Below are 15,888 nucleotides of genomic sequence, written 5' to 3' on the forward strand. Positions count from 1 at the left end.
CGGGCGAGCGCTGCGAGGAGAGGGGCGAGCCGCCGCACGCAGGACTCCGCGGTCGGTCGCGCACCGGTGCCGCGCTGCGGTGAGTGCCGCCGGGGCCGGACCCCTTGTCTTCTCGGCTCAGACGCCGGCAGCGCCGCGGGCATCTCGGGCCCTGGCTGTCAGGGGGCCTCCAAGGAGGGCCGGGGCGTGCGCGGCGCCGCTCCCCGCCATATTGAGTGTGGCCGCCGCGCTCCGCCCATGCGCCGGGTGTCGTGATAAAAACGGCGTCGTGATTGGAAACAGCGTTTATTGATCGTTCTAGCGACAGCGCGGGGTTTGTTTTTTCCGCAGGCGGCCTTCAGCGCTCGCCCTCCTCGCACGGCGCCCCCGCCGCGCTCGGGGTAAAACGCGGCCGCCCGGCGGCGCCAGGCCTGAGGCAGCGCGGGGGCGGGGCCGGGGGGTGTGGCCATCCCGCGCGAGGCTATAAAAGGGCGGCGCGGGGCCGCTCGTCCCCGCCAGGCTCAAGATGGCGGCGCTGAGGGCGGCGGGGGCGGCGCTGCTGCGGCCCGGGCGCGGGGAGGCGGCGGCCAGGCTGGGCTACCACAAGAAGGTGAGGGGCGAGGGGCTGCGGGGAGGCGGGGGTGGTGGTGAGGGGGGCCGGACACGCCGTGGCTGTTGGTGACGCGGTGCTCTGGCAGGTGGTGGATCACTACGAGAACCCGCGCAATGTCGGCTCCCTCGACCGCAACGCCAAGAACGTGGGCACCGGCCTGGTGGGCGCCCCGGCCTGCGGCGATGTCATGAAGCTGCAGGTGACCTTGGGGACCCCTTGGCACCGTGGGAGGGGGTTCGCGTGGGGCTGCTGCAAGGCCCAAACCTGCCTCCTTCCCCTCAGGGGTGCAGCGTGGCCTTCCCTCATACTCCCCCCAACCCTGAAGCGTCCCCTGGGGCCCAGACAGGCCTTGTCCTGCCCCTGAGGGCACGGTGGGAGCCAGGGCCCTGCCTGGGCCTGAGAGGGTGGCTCTGGGGCCAGGCACCGGCCGCTGAGGTGCCACCACCACTCTCGCAGGTGGAAGTGGATGAGAACGGAAGGATCGTCGATGCCCGTTTCAAAACCTTCGGCTGCGGGTCGGCGATCGCGTCGAGTTCATTGGCGACGGAGTGGGTCAAAGGGAAAACGGTAAGGGTCCTCGCCGGAGTTGGAGGTGGCACCGCGGAAAACCTTCAGAGCTTCAAACCTGCTTGTGTTCTGTGTTGGGACCGCACAGGAAACAGGGGCCTAGGAATGCCAGCGCTGACTTCATGCAGTGTGGTACAGTAGCTTAGAAAGCAGCGACTTTATGGTTGGATTTTATGATCTTATAGGTCTTTTCCAACCTTAATAATTCTGTGACTGTCAACCCCGTTAGTGGTCTGACTTCTAGAGCAATAGTTGCCTTTTCTAAGGACCTCTATGAATCTGCAGGGAAGAACTTTGTGTCTTGTGCAGAAAGCAAAGTCATGCAGATCATAGGCTCTGAAAGAAAGCTTAGTTATGGAGTCTTGTCTTTTTCTGACAGACAAGAAATGTGTTTCTATATTATGATAAAAGGTAAGCATAGACCAATCCCCCTGTGACACTTAATCTGTAACACTGGTATGCTTTGGTTCATTCCCACCACTGCTCACTCTGAGCCATTCCTTAATTCCGACATCATTCACTGCCCCTGGCAGTTGAGAAGTTCTTCCGTGTGGATTTGGTTGGCTCTGGAGCAGTAAAGCACTCTTGCAGCACATGCCTTTGCAGCCTGTGTTGTACCTCACGTGACCAGTGACTACACGCTAACTGTGTTTCAGGTTGACGAAGCATTGAAAATCAAGAACACGGATATCGCTAAAGAACTCTGCCTTCCTCCCGTCAAACTGCACTGCTCGAGTAAGTAGAGGACCAAACGGTGAAAGTTCAAACACAAGCGTGTATTTGAGAGGGAGAACTCTGGGAATAGCACAGATGCTTCTGAATGTTGTTTTCCAAATAAAGTTTCTGCACAAGGAACAGCTAAGGGTGGCCCGCAAGAAAAACTTGTATATGTTCTGATTTTGGGGTTATTTTAAGAATTCTCAGGTCTCTTTCATCTTTTGGACTCCGTAGCTCATCAGACTGATAAGAAGCGTTCAGATTCTTATATTCTACTAAGATGCCAACCAGTGCTACCTGCAGTGGTGGTAACTGCTGGCTGCTTCTGTTTTTATGTCATCTTTTGTTCTAAATGACTCTTTCTTGTCCTTGAAATACTTGTCTTGTTCTCTCTGTAGTGTTGGCTGAAGACGCAATCAAGGCTGCCTTGGCCGATTACAAGTTGAAGCAGGATCCAAACAAAGAAGAGTCAGAGAAGAAAGCAAACAATGCCTAAACTGACTGTAAAGCTTGTTCTCATTCCACTTAAATTTGCAGTGCAATTATTCTAGCTATTAGTAGGATCCTGCGCACTACTAAATGAAGCTGTAAGATACGCACAACTTACGCACAACGTGTCACTCTTCGTGTGTGTACGGCCACTCTCGTAGTGCTTACACGTCTGGGATGTGGGTGTTTCAGCAGCCTGTGTCCTCTCACGACTGTGTGTGAAACCTTAAGAGTGAAGACGACTGCTCAGCTGCAGAGAACTCTGTGGCTTCTCTCGGGAGAGAAAATCCTGCTGTTCCGGTACTGGAAGGGCTGCACTTTTTTGGAAGATGTATAGTTTTGCCTAATATTTTATGGAATTTAGTGGGAAACATTGCCTTGGTCTTTATGTAAGAACTGCAGATCAGTCTGTGTATCAATGCAGTATACAAATGTGGGGCAGCGCGTCTGCCTGCAAGTTTACAGCTGTGTCGGCGTTTCATTTCGCAGTCCGCATGGGAGTTCCTTCTGTCTGGGGTGTTGGGACGCTTCAGCCGGCACCAGAGGCCACTGACAATACACTGAGGGGACCCAGCAAGTAGCATCTGGGTGCTGGCTGCTGCCACTCCAGGAAATGCAGACTCAGTGCTAGCAGGGCTTGCTTCTGCTCGCATCCTGTCATGACTAATACTTTCTTCTTTTTCTTTGAAGCTCCCGTTAGAGGAAAAATCTTAATTTTGGAGTGTCTCCTATAAGAATTCAACCTTTGGCCTGGCCCAGTACGCTGTTGAGAGTAGGTACGCCCTCGGATTCGAACCCATGAGGGGAATAGCGGAGCTGAGGGGGAGCTCCCAGGGGAGCAGGGGTCAGTCTCTGGGAATGAAGCTTCTGCATCCTGCCAGGCACGGTTCAGCTGAGCTTTGCCAGAGGAGTGGGTCCTCGGGAGAGCGTGGGTGGTGGTCACCTACGCGAGGATTTGCCTGCCAAGTGTGGGCTGGCTCCCTGGGACTTCAAAACTTAACTTTAACTTTGAAAGTTAAATGTTTTGCTGAGATCTGGCATGGCTTACCCTCTGTGCTGCAGGCCTCTGTGCTCTCCGGTGCCTTCTGGTGGCTTTTCCAGGGAAGTATTTTCATAGATTTCCAAAACAAACAAAACACATTTGAAAACTTCGCCTGCTCTTAAGATTTTTAAACTACCCAAGAAATGTTACTTGCCTTTTTTCATACCTAGGGTGTTTTAAAAACCACATTTAAAAAAGTGGCTCATTCTAATACATCTGTCCACAACTTTTTTTTTTTGTAATGCGGAGCAGACCACGTGTTTTTGCTGCTGTGGTTTGTCTCTCACAAGACTGCTCTTGCGGTACCTCAGCTCGGCACCGCCCCACGTGCCAGACGCTGGCCCTCGGCATGGCCCCTGCCTCCTGCTGCCCTCCCGCAGCGAGGAATGTGCCTCGCTCCCTGGGAGCAGTCCTGCAGTTTCCTAGTTTAAAAAAAAAAATAAAAATCAGGGAAACTTCAGATGCCCATGTCCGCTTTGGGGCAGAATGGGCTCATTGTGCTTGCGAGAGCCCCTTGACAAAATAGGGGCAAAAGGGAGATAAAAGCCAGCACGCTCTTCCAAGAGGAAAGGTTTTGTCCCGATGCATGGGCTTCCTGCCCCGTGGCTGGGACAAAATGGGTTACAGGGATGTGGGGATGCATGGATACAGGGGTATGGGGATGTGTTGCCCTCCAGGTTTGCCTGCACCCCCACTGGGCGCAACTGGGTCCCTGTGCCAAGGCGTGCAGCAGCACCGCAGCCCCCCCGTGCCCTCGGCTGTGGGCTGCGAGATAAGTTTCCCAGAAATGGCGCGTCGGTGTACAGATTTTGTGAAGGATAAGCGCGTTCCCCCCCAGCTCCTGGGGGTTTCACCCACATGGATAACCTTCAGCCTGAAGCACGGCCGGGCCGGCTGTTCCTGCTGGGCTCTGGGGGCATGTGGGCCCTGTGGGGCTGGAGCCGAAACTGGGTGCACCCCAATACCAGCATGATGCGGGGAGGGCCCTGAAGGAGCAAGCAGATACGGGGACTGTGCCTCGGCCACCCCGCCAGCTGCAGAAACACACGGGAGAGGAGATCTGCGTAGGAAACGTCTTTATTACGAGCTTGGGGGGTTAAGAAAATAAGGCAAAAGTCCAGCTGGGCTCCGGGCTGCCCTCGGGCCGCAGCTTTGGGGCAGAAAAATGAAAGGACAGGTCCTTGCTGCTAAATCCTCTTCCCTTCTCCCCTTAGCAGGGCAAGGATGGCCAAGGTCATCCCCTCCTCCATTCCTCGGTGGTCACAGCAATTGGCAAAGCCAGCCCATGGTGCCTGAGGTCGCATCGAGCCGCTGCCCCACTCCCCACAGAGTGGGGGGGATGGCTGTACAGACAGCCCCCCGGCTGCAGTGCTGCGCCTCTGCCCGGGGGATGCAGCTCCCGGCCAGGCGCCCGGGATGCTGCTGATTAGTAAAATCACATTTGGGAGAAAGCTGGTGGTGTGTGGTGGAGGGCGAGGGCTGCCCGGCACAGCACGGGGGGGGGGCAGAGCCAGAGCTGGGAGGGGTGCACCCACACAGTGCCCGGGGGTGGGAAAAGCCCCTTGGACAGCAGGAGCCGTGGGGCTGACCCCACTCCAGCACTGCCCAGAAACGCCATCTGCCAAAAAAACCCATGGCTTTGCCACGGCATCCCGCCGGTGCAAGGGTCGGTGGGCTCCGGAGGGGGTGGGGGGGGAGCAGGGGGGGGCTTCATCGGGGCTTCCTTGAGCCGCCACGTACATATGGAGCAACAAACCACCGTGTCCATCGCGTGTCCGCGGGGCGTCCCCCCGAGCCGGCGGCTCCTCGGGCTTGCCTGGGACCAAGTCCCTGCCCTAGATGCTGGGGGGGTCCGGGGGGCCATCCTGGGCTGCGTTGGGGGCCCCCTCACCCCCTGCTCCTGTTGCACCGGCCGCTTCCTCGGTGCCTGGATTTTGGGGAGGGGGCTCGGCGGGTTGCTCCTCGCCTAACTTTTTGCTTCCTTCCTCCTCCTCCTCCTCCTCCTCCTCGGTGGGGGGTTTCTGCTCCCCTCGGGCCCCGTTGGCCAGCGGTGTCTTGGGGGGGGATTTGAGGTTCTGGGCGGCAGCGAGGATGTCTGCCTGCAGCTGCCGGCTGCAGTCAAGGGGCTCCTCGGCGCCGGGGTCGGGGGCTTTCTCAGGCACCTCGTTGAAAGCCCGGGCCCCCCCTGCCTTGTCCCGCTGGTCCACGTACTTCTTCTTGGGGAAGGAGGAGGGGTAGTAGGCGGACGCTTTGTGCTTCTGCCGGACGATGACGGCAGCGCAGATGATGAAGAGGAGGACGAAGGCCAGCGAGCCCACCACCACCACCAGCAGCATGTACTCCTTGAAGAAGTCCACCAGTCCATCCAGCATGCCGCCCGGTGCAGAGCTGTTGGTGACTGTGGTCCCCACCACGTCCCCCACCGTCGGGCCGGTCCCCGGCGTCACGGGGTGGACAGGCGGTGCGGCCGAGACCTCCTCGCCATCTCCACTGCCCCCGCCATCGGGCAGCACCGCAGCGTGCCGGGGCGCTGCCGAGTGCACCGGAGCTGCCGCCAGCAGCAGCAGCAGCAGCCACACGCCCATCGCCAGCCGCACCGCCATCTCCCCCGGGGCTTGTGCACAGCGACCTGCGGGATGCAGAGGGGAGGGCAAAACATTAACACCCCGATGGAGCGAGACCCCCAAGCCCTGGCCCAAGCGAAGCCCCACAGAGTACCCACCCCGAGCCCTGCGTGCGGCTTCGGCACAGAGGACAAGCACAAGCGTCGAATCACCGACGGTTAGCTCCGGCGGTCGCTTATTCACCCAGCTGAATTTCCTTAAGAAAAGCAAAAAGCAGCTCCGGTTTCCTTGCCCCGACGCCGAGCAAGGGTCTGCGTTTGTTTTGCAACGAGACGCTGCAAAAAAAAATAGATGGAAACCAGCTGAATCGAATTGCTTAAGCCTGGGGGACGCTGCGTGCACGGCGAGGGGACCGGGGCCGCCGCCAAGAACCAGCTTCAGACAACGGTCATTTGGCTGATTAGAAAATTCCTTAAAAATTGAGGTTTCCAGTGGAAACTTTGACACAGGCGATGCGGCAGAGGGGCCGGCCCCCGGCGCGAGCGGCATTTCCCAACCGCTTGTCCCGGCGCAGACCGTTACAAATGATTCCCAGCTTGAGCGTGGCTAAAAATAGGTTGGCGGCAGGATTTTACCCCGGTGCCGCCGCGCTGCCAAGCAGTGCCGGGACGGGGCGCAGGAGCCCCCCAGAGCCTTTGCAAAGGGGCAGCCCTGGAGCTGGGGTGCAGTGAACTGGGGGTCCCAGGGGGCTCGGCTGCCCGAGCATCACCGGTGAAGGGCGAAGGCGGCTGCCAACACTGTCCCCTCGCCATGCTGTGCCCCTCCGTGCGGGATGGGGCTGGATCTGCCCCACGCCGGCAGCCACAGCCCACAACACGTTGTAGGACATGGGATGAGTGTTTCCCATCCCCGCACAAAGCCCGAAGTGATGAGCCGGGGCGAGCCCCCGGCTGGGCTCTGCACCCCCGCGGGGTTCGGGAGCGTGGTGCGACTGTCCCCAGCGCGTCACGGCGTGTCCCCGGGGGATGGCAGCGTGTTTCGGCTGCGCCGCGCCATGTAACGCCATCAAGCTGGTCCCAGAGCTCTCCCCTCTGCACAGCCCCACGGGAAGGTCTCACGAACCAGCTCCCTGCGTCTGTCGGTGGGGACCCCCCAGGACAATTCCCCCAACCTCGGGCCCCCCAAATCCCACCCCGCCTCCCATTTTCCCCCCAAACAAACTCAACCCAGCAGCGCTGCAAACCAGGAGGGACTCCAGCAGCGGGACTTGGCTTCCAGGTCCTTCCCGGCTGCAAAAATCTGGTTTGCATTAAACCAGAGCAAACAAACGGCGGGGGAGGCGGGAGGCGCCCCCGGACCCCCGGACCCCCGACCTTCCCGGCTCACCACAGGCATCGCCGCTGCCATGGGCTCTGGGCTGCTGCGGTAATGGTGGCACAGCCAGGACGAGGGTTTTTGAGGGGGCCGGGACGAGCCCCTTCATCCTCCCCCTCCGCCGCCTTCGCTGCAGAGAGGGGCCCCTCGGCTGCGGCGGGGAAAGGGGTCCCGGGGAAGGCGAAGGCATTAATTTGCCGTTAGCAAGCGGAGCCATGAGCAGCCATGGCCGCAGAGGGGCCGACCGAAGCCCAAATCAGTGCCAAGAGCAGGGCCTGTCGCCGCGGCCATCGCCAGCCCTCCGTACCCATCTCCATCCCACCCCCATCCTCTCCCACCCCCAGACCCACAGCGCGTCCCCGGCTCCGGCTTGGCCGGACGCAGGCAAACCCCGCTCCGCTTCCCTCCGCTCCCCAAACGCTCGGGAAGGTCACGATTTTGATGCTGTCCAGGCGCAGCATCCTCCAAACCGTGCGTGAGCGCACAGCTCCATCCCGCGTCCCGCCGCAGGGACCTTGCCCAGACCTCACCCCGGCACCCCTGGCCATGGGGCAGCCTGCGCCCCGCTTGGGAGCCACCCCGAAATTGGGGGGCCAGGCTGGCATCGCCGGCAGGATCCTCACCTCGCCTGCAGCCGCCGCGTCGGCGGGAGGGAGCCGGGAGGACGGGGTCTGTCCCGCACACCTCCCTCACCTCCTCGCGCCTCTTTCTGCTGCCTGCTGGGATGGAGCCTCCTCCTTCTCCTTCTCCTCCTCCTCCTCCTCCTCCTCCCTCTCCTCCTCCTGCGCCGCAGCCCAGGACCAGCTTGTTCTCATTAGGGCCGGTTTGGGGAGGGAGCGCGGGAGGCCGGCGAGGGGCAGGCGGCCCCTGGCCCCCTCCCAGCCGAAAGCCAGCTGGGGGCTGGGGGGCTTCCCCACCAGAAAAGGGGGGGAGCCCCAGTGCCCCCCGTCATCCCGGCAGCACCGCTGGAAGGGGACACTTTTTAGGGTGCAAGTGGGGAAGGGGGTGGCAGGGGTGTTTGTTGCAAGGGTGTTTTTGCCCATGATGAAGGAGGTAAAACTCCGTCCTGTGGCCACGTGGCTGAGCTGTCGTGGTGGGACCGGGGTGCTGGCACCCCTCAAAACGCCTCCCGGTGATGCCGTGCCAGGAGCCGCCACCCAGCTGCCTTTCAATGCATGCCTGGGTCCCGGCATCCCAGCCCAGGGCCGGATCCTGTCCCCATGCCCAGTCCCACAATCCCAAACCCCGCTGCCCTCCCTGGGCGCAGGCACGAGCTGGTGGGGTGCAGCCACTGAGGCCACCCAACACCCGGGGCCAAGGGGGACAGGGAGGGTGTCGGGCTCGGTGCCCTGGCATTTTTGGAGGCTGGCAGTGTGGCACGGGGGCAGACAGGGCTCAGGACCCCCCCCCGCTTCATTTCAGGAGACCATGTCCTAAACACCGCAGCCTGGAAATGCTCCGGCACAGGCACCTCTGCCTCGGGGTGCAGGCAGGGGTGCAGAAAACCACCCCTGCAGTTCCCCAGACCAGTGCAGCAGCGGTGGCCACGCAGCTCCCCAGGGCACCGTCTCCGGGTCGGGGGGTCCGGGGACATCGCCTGGGCCCCCCCGCCCAGCAGCGCTCTGCCCACCCCTCCGCGGTCCCCTCCGCCTGGGCTGAAGTTGCTCAAGAGGCTGCAGCCGCCGACGGGTGACCTCATCCTCTTGCTATTCGCCTCCGCGCGCCTCCCCGGGGACCCGGCCACGTCCCCCCAAAAAAGCCATCGCCGGCACCCGGGGACTGCGACCCCCGCGAGGCTGCGGCTGTTCCCATCACCGCCGGCACTGGAAAGCCGGAGGGGAACTGGCGCCATTTGGGTTTCTCCCAGCGTCACTGAACGTAATCGTGGCTCCCAGAAATAACGGGTCCGTCCGTCTGTCTGCAGCCGGCGGCTCCATGCAGCTGCTGGGGCGGCTTTTCCCGGCCTTAAGTGATCAGTGCTGAAATCTTAGAGGGGAAGGGGGAAAGGCGAGGTGAGGCCGGGGGGTGCGAGGGCGGCCGTGCTGCCGAGCCCAGCCGGCCTGGAGGAGCTCCAGCGGCATCTGGACTCCACTCCTGCAGCCCAGATGGGGATGGGGGCTGCGATTCCCCGCTGTGCGACCTGTGACGCCGGCGTTGGGTTGGGCTTCCTTGCCCAGGGTCCCCATCCCACCCTAGCCACAATCCCCATCCCTCCTTGCCCAGGGTCCCCATCCCACCCTAGCCACAATCCCCATCCCTCCTTGCCCAGGGTCCCCATCCCGCCCTAGCCACAATCCCCATCCCTCCTTGCCCAGGGTCCCCATCCCACCCTAGCCACAATCCCCATCCCTCCTTGCCCAGGGTCCCCATCCCGCCCTAGCCACAATCCCCATCCCTCCTTGCCCAGGGTCCCCATCCCACCCTAGCCACAATCCCCATCCCTCCTTGCACAGGGTCCCCATCCCGCCCTAGCCACAATCCCCATCCCTCCTTGCCCAGGGTCCCCATTCTTCCCTGGTCATAGTCCCCACCACCCCTGTCCGGGGTCCCCATCCCTGCCCGGGGGGCAGAGGCGCGGGGACACGCAGCGCGGGATGCCAGCACACACCGGCCATTACGCTGCCGTTTTTGCCTGCGGCTGGGGAGGGCTCGGCCCTCGGCGCTGGGCAGGGCTGTGCCGCCCGGGCCCCGCTTTGTAATTTGGGGCAGCTGGAACGTGGGGACCCACAGGGCTCGGCTCCGCGGCACAGCCGGCCCGAGGTAACCTGCAATTTGAGACATTTCGGCCCTGCTCTGCTTGTAATTTATTCCGTGGGGCTGCGCTTTGCTGTGCCAGCGAAATATCCAGAGGGGACTGATCCTGCGGAGCTGCACCATGGCGTGTAGAGCACCGTGCACAGCACAGCATCGTGCCATGCACAGCACAGCATCGTGCCACGGAGAGCCCCGTGGCCCCGTGCACCGCACGCTGCCCTCCCGCTGCAGGGCACAGAGGCTGGCCGGGGCGGCCTGCCCCGAGGATCCTGCTGCGGCACCGCGCTGGCTTCCTGCGGATTCCTCTGCCGTGAGCTGGAGATGGCAGCCCGACAGGACCTGCCGACTATGCCAAATAGGGCGATTCCCGGCTCCTGGCAGCCGGCTCGTGCTCCGGCGGTGGAGGAAAGTTTATCCTCGCTGCTCGCTGGGCTCCCAGAGCAGCAGGCGCAGGGCAGGCACGGGGCTGGGCGAGAGCAGGATCAATCCTTCCAACCTGCACCCATCCGCCTTCTTGGGACCCGCCAGCCTCATCCTCACCTGGACCGGGGCAGAGGCTGGGCGAGCCGCTGTGGGGTGAAGCCGGAGGACGGGAGCATCCCTTCACCTCCAAGAGAAAGTGGGTCTGGGGGTGAGAGTGGTCCCTGCGCACTCCCATTCCCCGCCTGGCCCCGACAGCCCGGAGCCACATGAACCTCGGTGCCCATTACAGCCCAGCCATGAACTCCTGCGGCTGCTTTTCGGCACGGCAGGGCGCTGCGTCCGCATGCGTGGGGACACGGGGGGGCAGAGCAGGGTGGCATCGCTTGGGGAGCCCATGGCCGGGGTGTCCCATCCGGGGCCGGCCACTGCCGCTGGCTGCGGATCCCCTCGCCCGCGCTGACTCACCCGTAAACATTTACATTTGCAGGAGGGCACGGGGCCAGCGCGGCTGCTCGGCCCCAGATGGAAAATATCCGAAGCACAGTGCGAATGTAAGCAGGCGGCAGGGCCGGGGTGGCCGGGGCGCAGGTGAGCCGCTGTGCTGCCAACACCCCCATGGGACGGCCACCCCCGAAAGTGGCTTTTGAGGCGGTGGCACACCCAGGGCTCAGCTCGGGACGGGGTGGCACAGCGATGCCGCGAGCGCCTGCCGAAATGCTTCGCTGCCCAAGCGTGCGCTGCAAACATCGAGGGCGGCGGAAGCTGCCTGGTGGGGTGGGGATGGGGACGTGGGGATGGGGATGCGGAACCTGGCAGGGCAGGGCTGGGGATGGAGAGGTGGGGACATTGGGCCTGGCCACAGCAGGGATGGGGACAGAGGGATGAGGATGGAGGGATGGGGATGCTGAGCCTGGCGGGGCAGGGATGGGGACATGGGGACAGGGACACTGAGCCTGGTGGGGCGGGGATGGGGATGAAGGGATGGGGACACTGAGCCTGGCAGGGTGGGGATGGGGACGTGGGGACAGGGACAATGAGCCTGGTGGGGGGGGGATGGGGATGAAGGGATGGGGACACTGAGCCTGGTGGGGCGGGGATGGGGATGAAGGGATGGGGACACTGAGCCTGGTGGGGCGGGGATGGGGATGAAGGGATGGGGACACTGAGCCTGGTGGGGTGGGGATGGGGACGTGGGGACAGGGACACCGAGCCTGGCAGGGCAGGGACAGTCCTGGGCCATTTCTGCTCCCTCGGGCGGTTCCCCCAGGGCCGGGCACAGGGAAGGGGTCGGGCTGGTGGCTCGAGGGGTGACCGACACATGCACACCAGGGGGAGGTGGGACCTGGGAGCAAACCTGAGCCCCCTTCAGCCCCGGCTGCGGGCACGATGGTGGTGGCACCCTCGGTGGGTGCTCACGGCTTTGCTCTCCCCACCCCTCCCAGCCCGGCCACCGCCAGGCAGGGACAGCCCTGGCCGATGCTGCCCTACGAGGCCGAGAGCCTGCGACCACCGTTTGCCCACCGGGGACAAGCCCTGAGTGCACAGGACCACCCCAACGGGCAGTGACGGTCCCAGAGGCGTCCCCTCACCTCGCTGCAGGCGACCGCAGGGCAGGAACACGTTATGCCACGAGCGCACCCGTCCCTGTCCCCGTCTCCCCCCCGCCGGCATTTCCGCCCCGGCACCGCCACCCTTTCCGCTCCCACGTCGCGGCACAAGGCCGAGCCCCACGTGGGGAGGGGGTCCCGGGGCTGCGGTCCCCACCCGCCTTGGGTCTGGCCCCCCGCTCGGCACCGGGCGGCCGCGGGTTTCGTTTCTGTTCTCCCCTCCCCGGGGCGGCTCGGGCTGCTGCTGGGGGAGGAGGATGGAGAAGCGAAATTTTGGCAGGGGATGTGGGCAGGTGGTGGAGGGGAGGGGGCCGGGGGGGCTGGTGGGCACTGTCCCCACCAGGAAGAGACCACCATGTCCGGATAACGCTTTAATGGGGTCAGCCTCGAGGGCTGACCTCGCCCCAGGGGAAAGCAGCTCCCCATCACGCCGGTCCAAATCGAAACACGAACCCAAGGGGATGGGGGTCCCCTGCCCGTGGCTCCACGCGTGGCAGCACCGGGGAGCGGGCACCATGCCCACAGTGCAGCCGCCGGCCCCCCGGTGCTCTGGGACACAGGATGCCATCGCCGCGGCTCAGGAGTGCTCCGGCAGGAAGCTGCTGAGAGTCAGGTTGTCACCGTCGGCTTCGGAACTGCCATCGAGCAGCAGCTTTGGCCGCCGGGCCGGGCCGGGCTTGGGACCGTTGGCGGCCACCTCGCCGTCGGGCAGCAGGGAGGAGATGCAGACCATCTCGGTGCGGCTGAGCCGGCGGCGTGCCGTCCGCGCCCGTCGCCAGAGCAGGGCGCCCAGCACCCCCGTGCACACCATGAAGGTGGCGGCCACCAGCGCCAGCAGCAGGATGGCCAGCAGGCACTTGCCCATCACCCTGCTGGGGTCCCAGGGGACCGGCACCGCGGTGCCCCCCGGCTTTGTGTCCCAAGGGGCCGAACGAGTCGGCGCAGGGGGGGCTCCGGCTTTCTTGACTTTCTTGTAACCCGTGGTGGTGGGGCCGAGGGCTGGGGGGGTGGCCGAGCGTGGCCCCACAGAGGAGCGGCTGTCCGTGCTGCCGGCCACGGTCGCCTCCTCGGTGGGTGATGTGAGCCAGCTGGGGATGGTGGTGTTGCTCTTTCGGGGTGCTGCCTGGGTGCTGGGCTCCGCTGGCGGCACAGAGCCCAGCAGCAGGTCGGGCTCGGGGGAATCGGTCTCATCCAGGGGATCGGCTGTGGTCGGCACCACGAGAGCCCGGTGCAGGCTGGCGGTGGTGCCGGGTGCTGGTGGTGGCACAGAGCTCAGCAGCAGGTCGGGCTCGGGGGAATCGGTCTCATCCAGGGGATCGGCTGTGGTCGGCACCGCGAGAGCCCGGTGCAGGCTGGCGGTGGTGTTGGGCGCTGGTGGTGGCACGGAGCTCAGCAGCAGGTCGGGCTCAGGGGAGTCGGTCTCATCCTGCAGATTGGCTGTGGTTGGCACCGCAGGTCCCCGGTGCACGCTGGCGTTGGTGCCAGGCTCTTTCAGCAGCACAGAGCCCAGCAGTGGGTCGGGCTCGGGGGAATCGGTGTTGTTGCTGCTGGGCATCGCGGTGGCAGTGTGGCCGTGCCCCGGCACGGTGGCGGTGGTGCTGGGCTGCTGCCCGCCGTCGGCCCTTTTCCTGCGGGAGAGCGGCTGGGGCTCAGCCTGCGCCTGCCCGGCCGCCCCCCAGACCCACTGCACGCTGCGGTGCTCCCCTGGCTCCGGCGGCCGCACGGCCCCGCACGCCCGCAGGGTGCTCAGCACCAGCACCAGCACCAGCAGCACCAGCACGGCCCGGCCCGGCGCCATGGGACCTGCGGGGGGAACAGAGTGGGCAGATGAAATTGGGGTCCCTCTCCCTGCGACGGGATGCTGAGCTCTATTGTTCAGGCTGGAAATGGCCCCAAGGAGGGATGGCACTTGAGCAAAGCATCCTCCTCCCCTCCCGGAGAGGGGACCTTGGGTTTGGGGGGGCCGGAGGATGCGACCACCGACCTCCCCCAGCCGCGGTCGGCAGAGCGGAGTTGCCTCTGCCTGCGGGAGCTTGGCCCCGCCGACTCCGCTTGAGAAGAAAGTTTTGAAAAGGAAGTTGAGTGTCTGGAAATGGGAAACGAGCCGCGATGGAGACGGCTGCTGTGGGAAGGGCAGTTGCAGGATGATTCCCTGTGCAGAAATGAAAGCACAAGGATGCCGCACATGTTTCAGTCGAACCCCCGCCCCGGGGTGCCCGTCTTCCCCCTCCGCCGGCCGGGCTGGCGCAGGGCTCCTGGGCCCAGGCCACCATGTGCCTCTGCATCTGCGCTGCAGCAGGAGGAGAGGCAAACCCACCCAAACCTGCCCCAAATCCCCCCCTCCTTACACCAGCGGCCCCCCAGCAGCCCCGGTGGGGGGAGGCCAGCGAGGTCCCCGCGTCCTCGCACCCAACAGCATCCAACCGCCGATCGGTGCTCCCCCAGCTCCGAGCATCCCCGGGAGGCTCCCACGTCCCCAAAGCACCCACCTGCCTCCTAAAAACCCCAGGGACCAGCGCTGCGCGCAGCGTGGCACTCCCTGGGGACCCGCGCATGCACCGAGGGGGACCCTGAGCATCCCCTTTGCACCCACAGCACCCCTGGGGCCCAGCCCCGATCCAGCACCCTCCCACCGGGGCTCACCTCTGCCAGGGCACATCGTGGGACCCCGAGCTGCAGCGGCGGCAGGCATCACCAGCGAGGGCCCGGCTGCGCTGGCACGGGGGCACGAGGGCAGCCCCGGGGCCAGGCAACCGCCGAAACCCGAGGGGCGTCGCGGGCTGCCCTCCGCCTGTGCCTGCTGCCCGGGCAGGGAAGGAAAGGCGGGCACGGAAGAGCGGCTGTGGTTTCGGAGAGCCCGGTGGGGGAAAGACGTCACGCCAGGAGCGGGGCCACCGAGGGTCGGGGACTGCGTGCACCCACCGGCGAGGGCAGCCAGGGCGTGGGGTGCACCCCAAAAAGGGGTCTCCTGCCCCTCCCCGGCGTGCTGGGCGCACCGTGGGAGTCCCCTGGCCGGCTTGGCCCCACCGGCGGCTCCGCTGAGCTGCGCGCTGGGGCTCGCGCCGCCCCAAAAGCAGAAGTGACGGCAAACCTGGTGCCAGGGCTGCCGGCCCTCCCCGGGCATGGTGGAGGCACAAATGGGATGGGGGGGCAGGTCACAGTGCTCCGAGAGGGGACATGGAGGTACCCCAACACTAGGAAACGGCCTTTGCACGCAAGGAGGAGGAAGAGGAGGAGGAGGGCGAGGGCTTGGCTTAATGCATTTACCCTCGCGCTGGGGCCCTTCTCTCAGCACCAACGTCCCCAGGACGGCTGGCTGGGGCCAAGGAGCTCTCGGGGGGCTGCGGGGGCCACCGGGTGTTGTCCCGGCTGCATGGCGCTGCACCGGCTGGGAAATACCCCGCCCTAACCGCAAGCACCGGCACGGCAGCAGGCAGGAGGTGCAGCCACAGGAAGGGTGCTGCAAGAGCACATCCGCAGCAAACGCCCTGCGGCTGCTGCCCGGGGCCGTAAACAGCCCCACCACCTCCGCCTCCCCCCGGCAGGACCGTGAAACCCCCGTGCCACGGGCCAGACTCACCCCGTCCCTTCTCGAAATCTCCTGGCCATGGGGGCTGGAAGAAGGTCCCGGTTCCTGCCGGCCCCAGATCACTCGTGGGAAAACACGCATGGAAAATGGGGTTCAGGTCTGCAGGAGCGGCTGCGGCGGAGGGATGAGCATCCCCTGGGACGGGTCCGGAGTGTGCATGCGTGTCTGGG

At 64.5% G+C, this 15,888-nt stretch overlaps 3 protein-coding genes across 3 annotated transcripts; 1 reads left to right on the forward strand and 2 right to left on the reverse strand.

Moving 5' to 3' along the window:
- The first annotated feature begins 505 nt into the window (after window positions 1-505).
- ISCU (iron-sulfur cluster assembly enzyme) lies at window positions 506-2,827 on the forward strand. The gene is made up of 5 exons (XM_059827816.1): window positions 506-589; window positions 678-791; window positions 1,049-1,159; window positions 1,816-1,894; window positions 2,275-2,827. Exons 1-5 carry the CDS (start codon window positions 506-508, stop codon window positions 2,370-2,372), a joined length of 486 nt encoding a protein of 161 aa, XP_059683799.1. The 3' UTR covers window positions 2,373-2,827.
- Window positions 2,828-5,242: 2,415 nt separating this feature from the next.
- On the reverse strand, window positions 5,243-6,010 carry TMEM119 (transmembrane protein 119). The gene has a single exon (XM_059827928.1). It carries the CDS (start codon window positions 6,008-6,010, stop codon window positions 5,243-5,245), a length of 768 nt encoding a protein of 255 aa, XP_059683911.1.
- Window positions 6,011-12,706: 6,696 nt separating this feature from the next.
- On the reverse strand, window positions 12,707-13,684 carry SELPLG (selectin P ligand). Its single transcript, XM_059827929.1, has one exon. The coding sequence runs from the start codon at window positions 13,682-13,684 to the stop codon at window positions 12,707-12,709; it is 978 nt and encodes a 325-aa protein (XP_059683912.1).
- Window positions 13,685-15,888: the final 2,204 nt, after the last annotated feature.

This window comes from Gavia stellata, chromosome 21 (assembly GCF_030936135.1).
Source record: "Gavia stellata isolate bGavSte3 chromosome 21, bGavSte3.hap2, whole genome shotgun sequence".
Lineage (NCBI taxonomy): Eukaryota > Metazoa > Chordata > Aves > Gaviiformes > Gaviidae > Gavia > Gavia stellata.

Excerpts from the sequence above, each read along its gene's own strand:
- SELPLG (XM_059827929.1), bottom strand. The coding sequence starts at position 13,684 with ATGCCCAGCAGCAACAACACCGATTCCCCCGAGCCCGACCCACTGCTG.
- TMEM119 (XM_059827928.1), bottom strand. The coding sequence starts at position 6,010 with ATGGCGGTGCGGCTGGCGATGGGCGTGTGGCTGCTGCTGCTGCTGCTG.
- ISCU (XM_059827816.1), top strand. The coding sequence starts at position 506 with ATGGCGGCGCTGAGGGCGGCGGGGGCGGCGCTGCTGCGGCCCGGGCGC. Across the intron at positions 792-1,048 it reads GCGATGTCATGAAGCTGCAG|GTGGAAGTGGATGAGAACGG; the intron begins GTGACCTTGGGG and ends CCACTCTCGCAG. Across the intron at positions 1,895-2,274 it reads CGTCAAACTGCACTGCTCGA|TGTTGGCTGAAGACGCAATC; the intron begins GTAAGTAGAGGA and ends TTCTCTCTGTAG.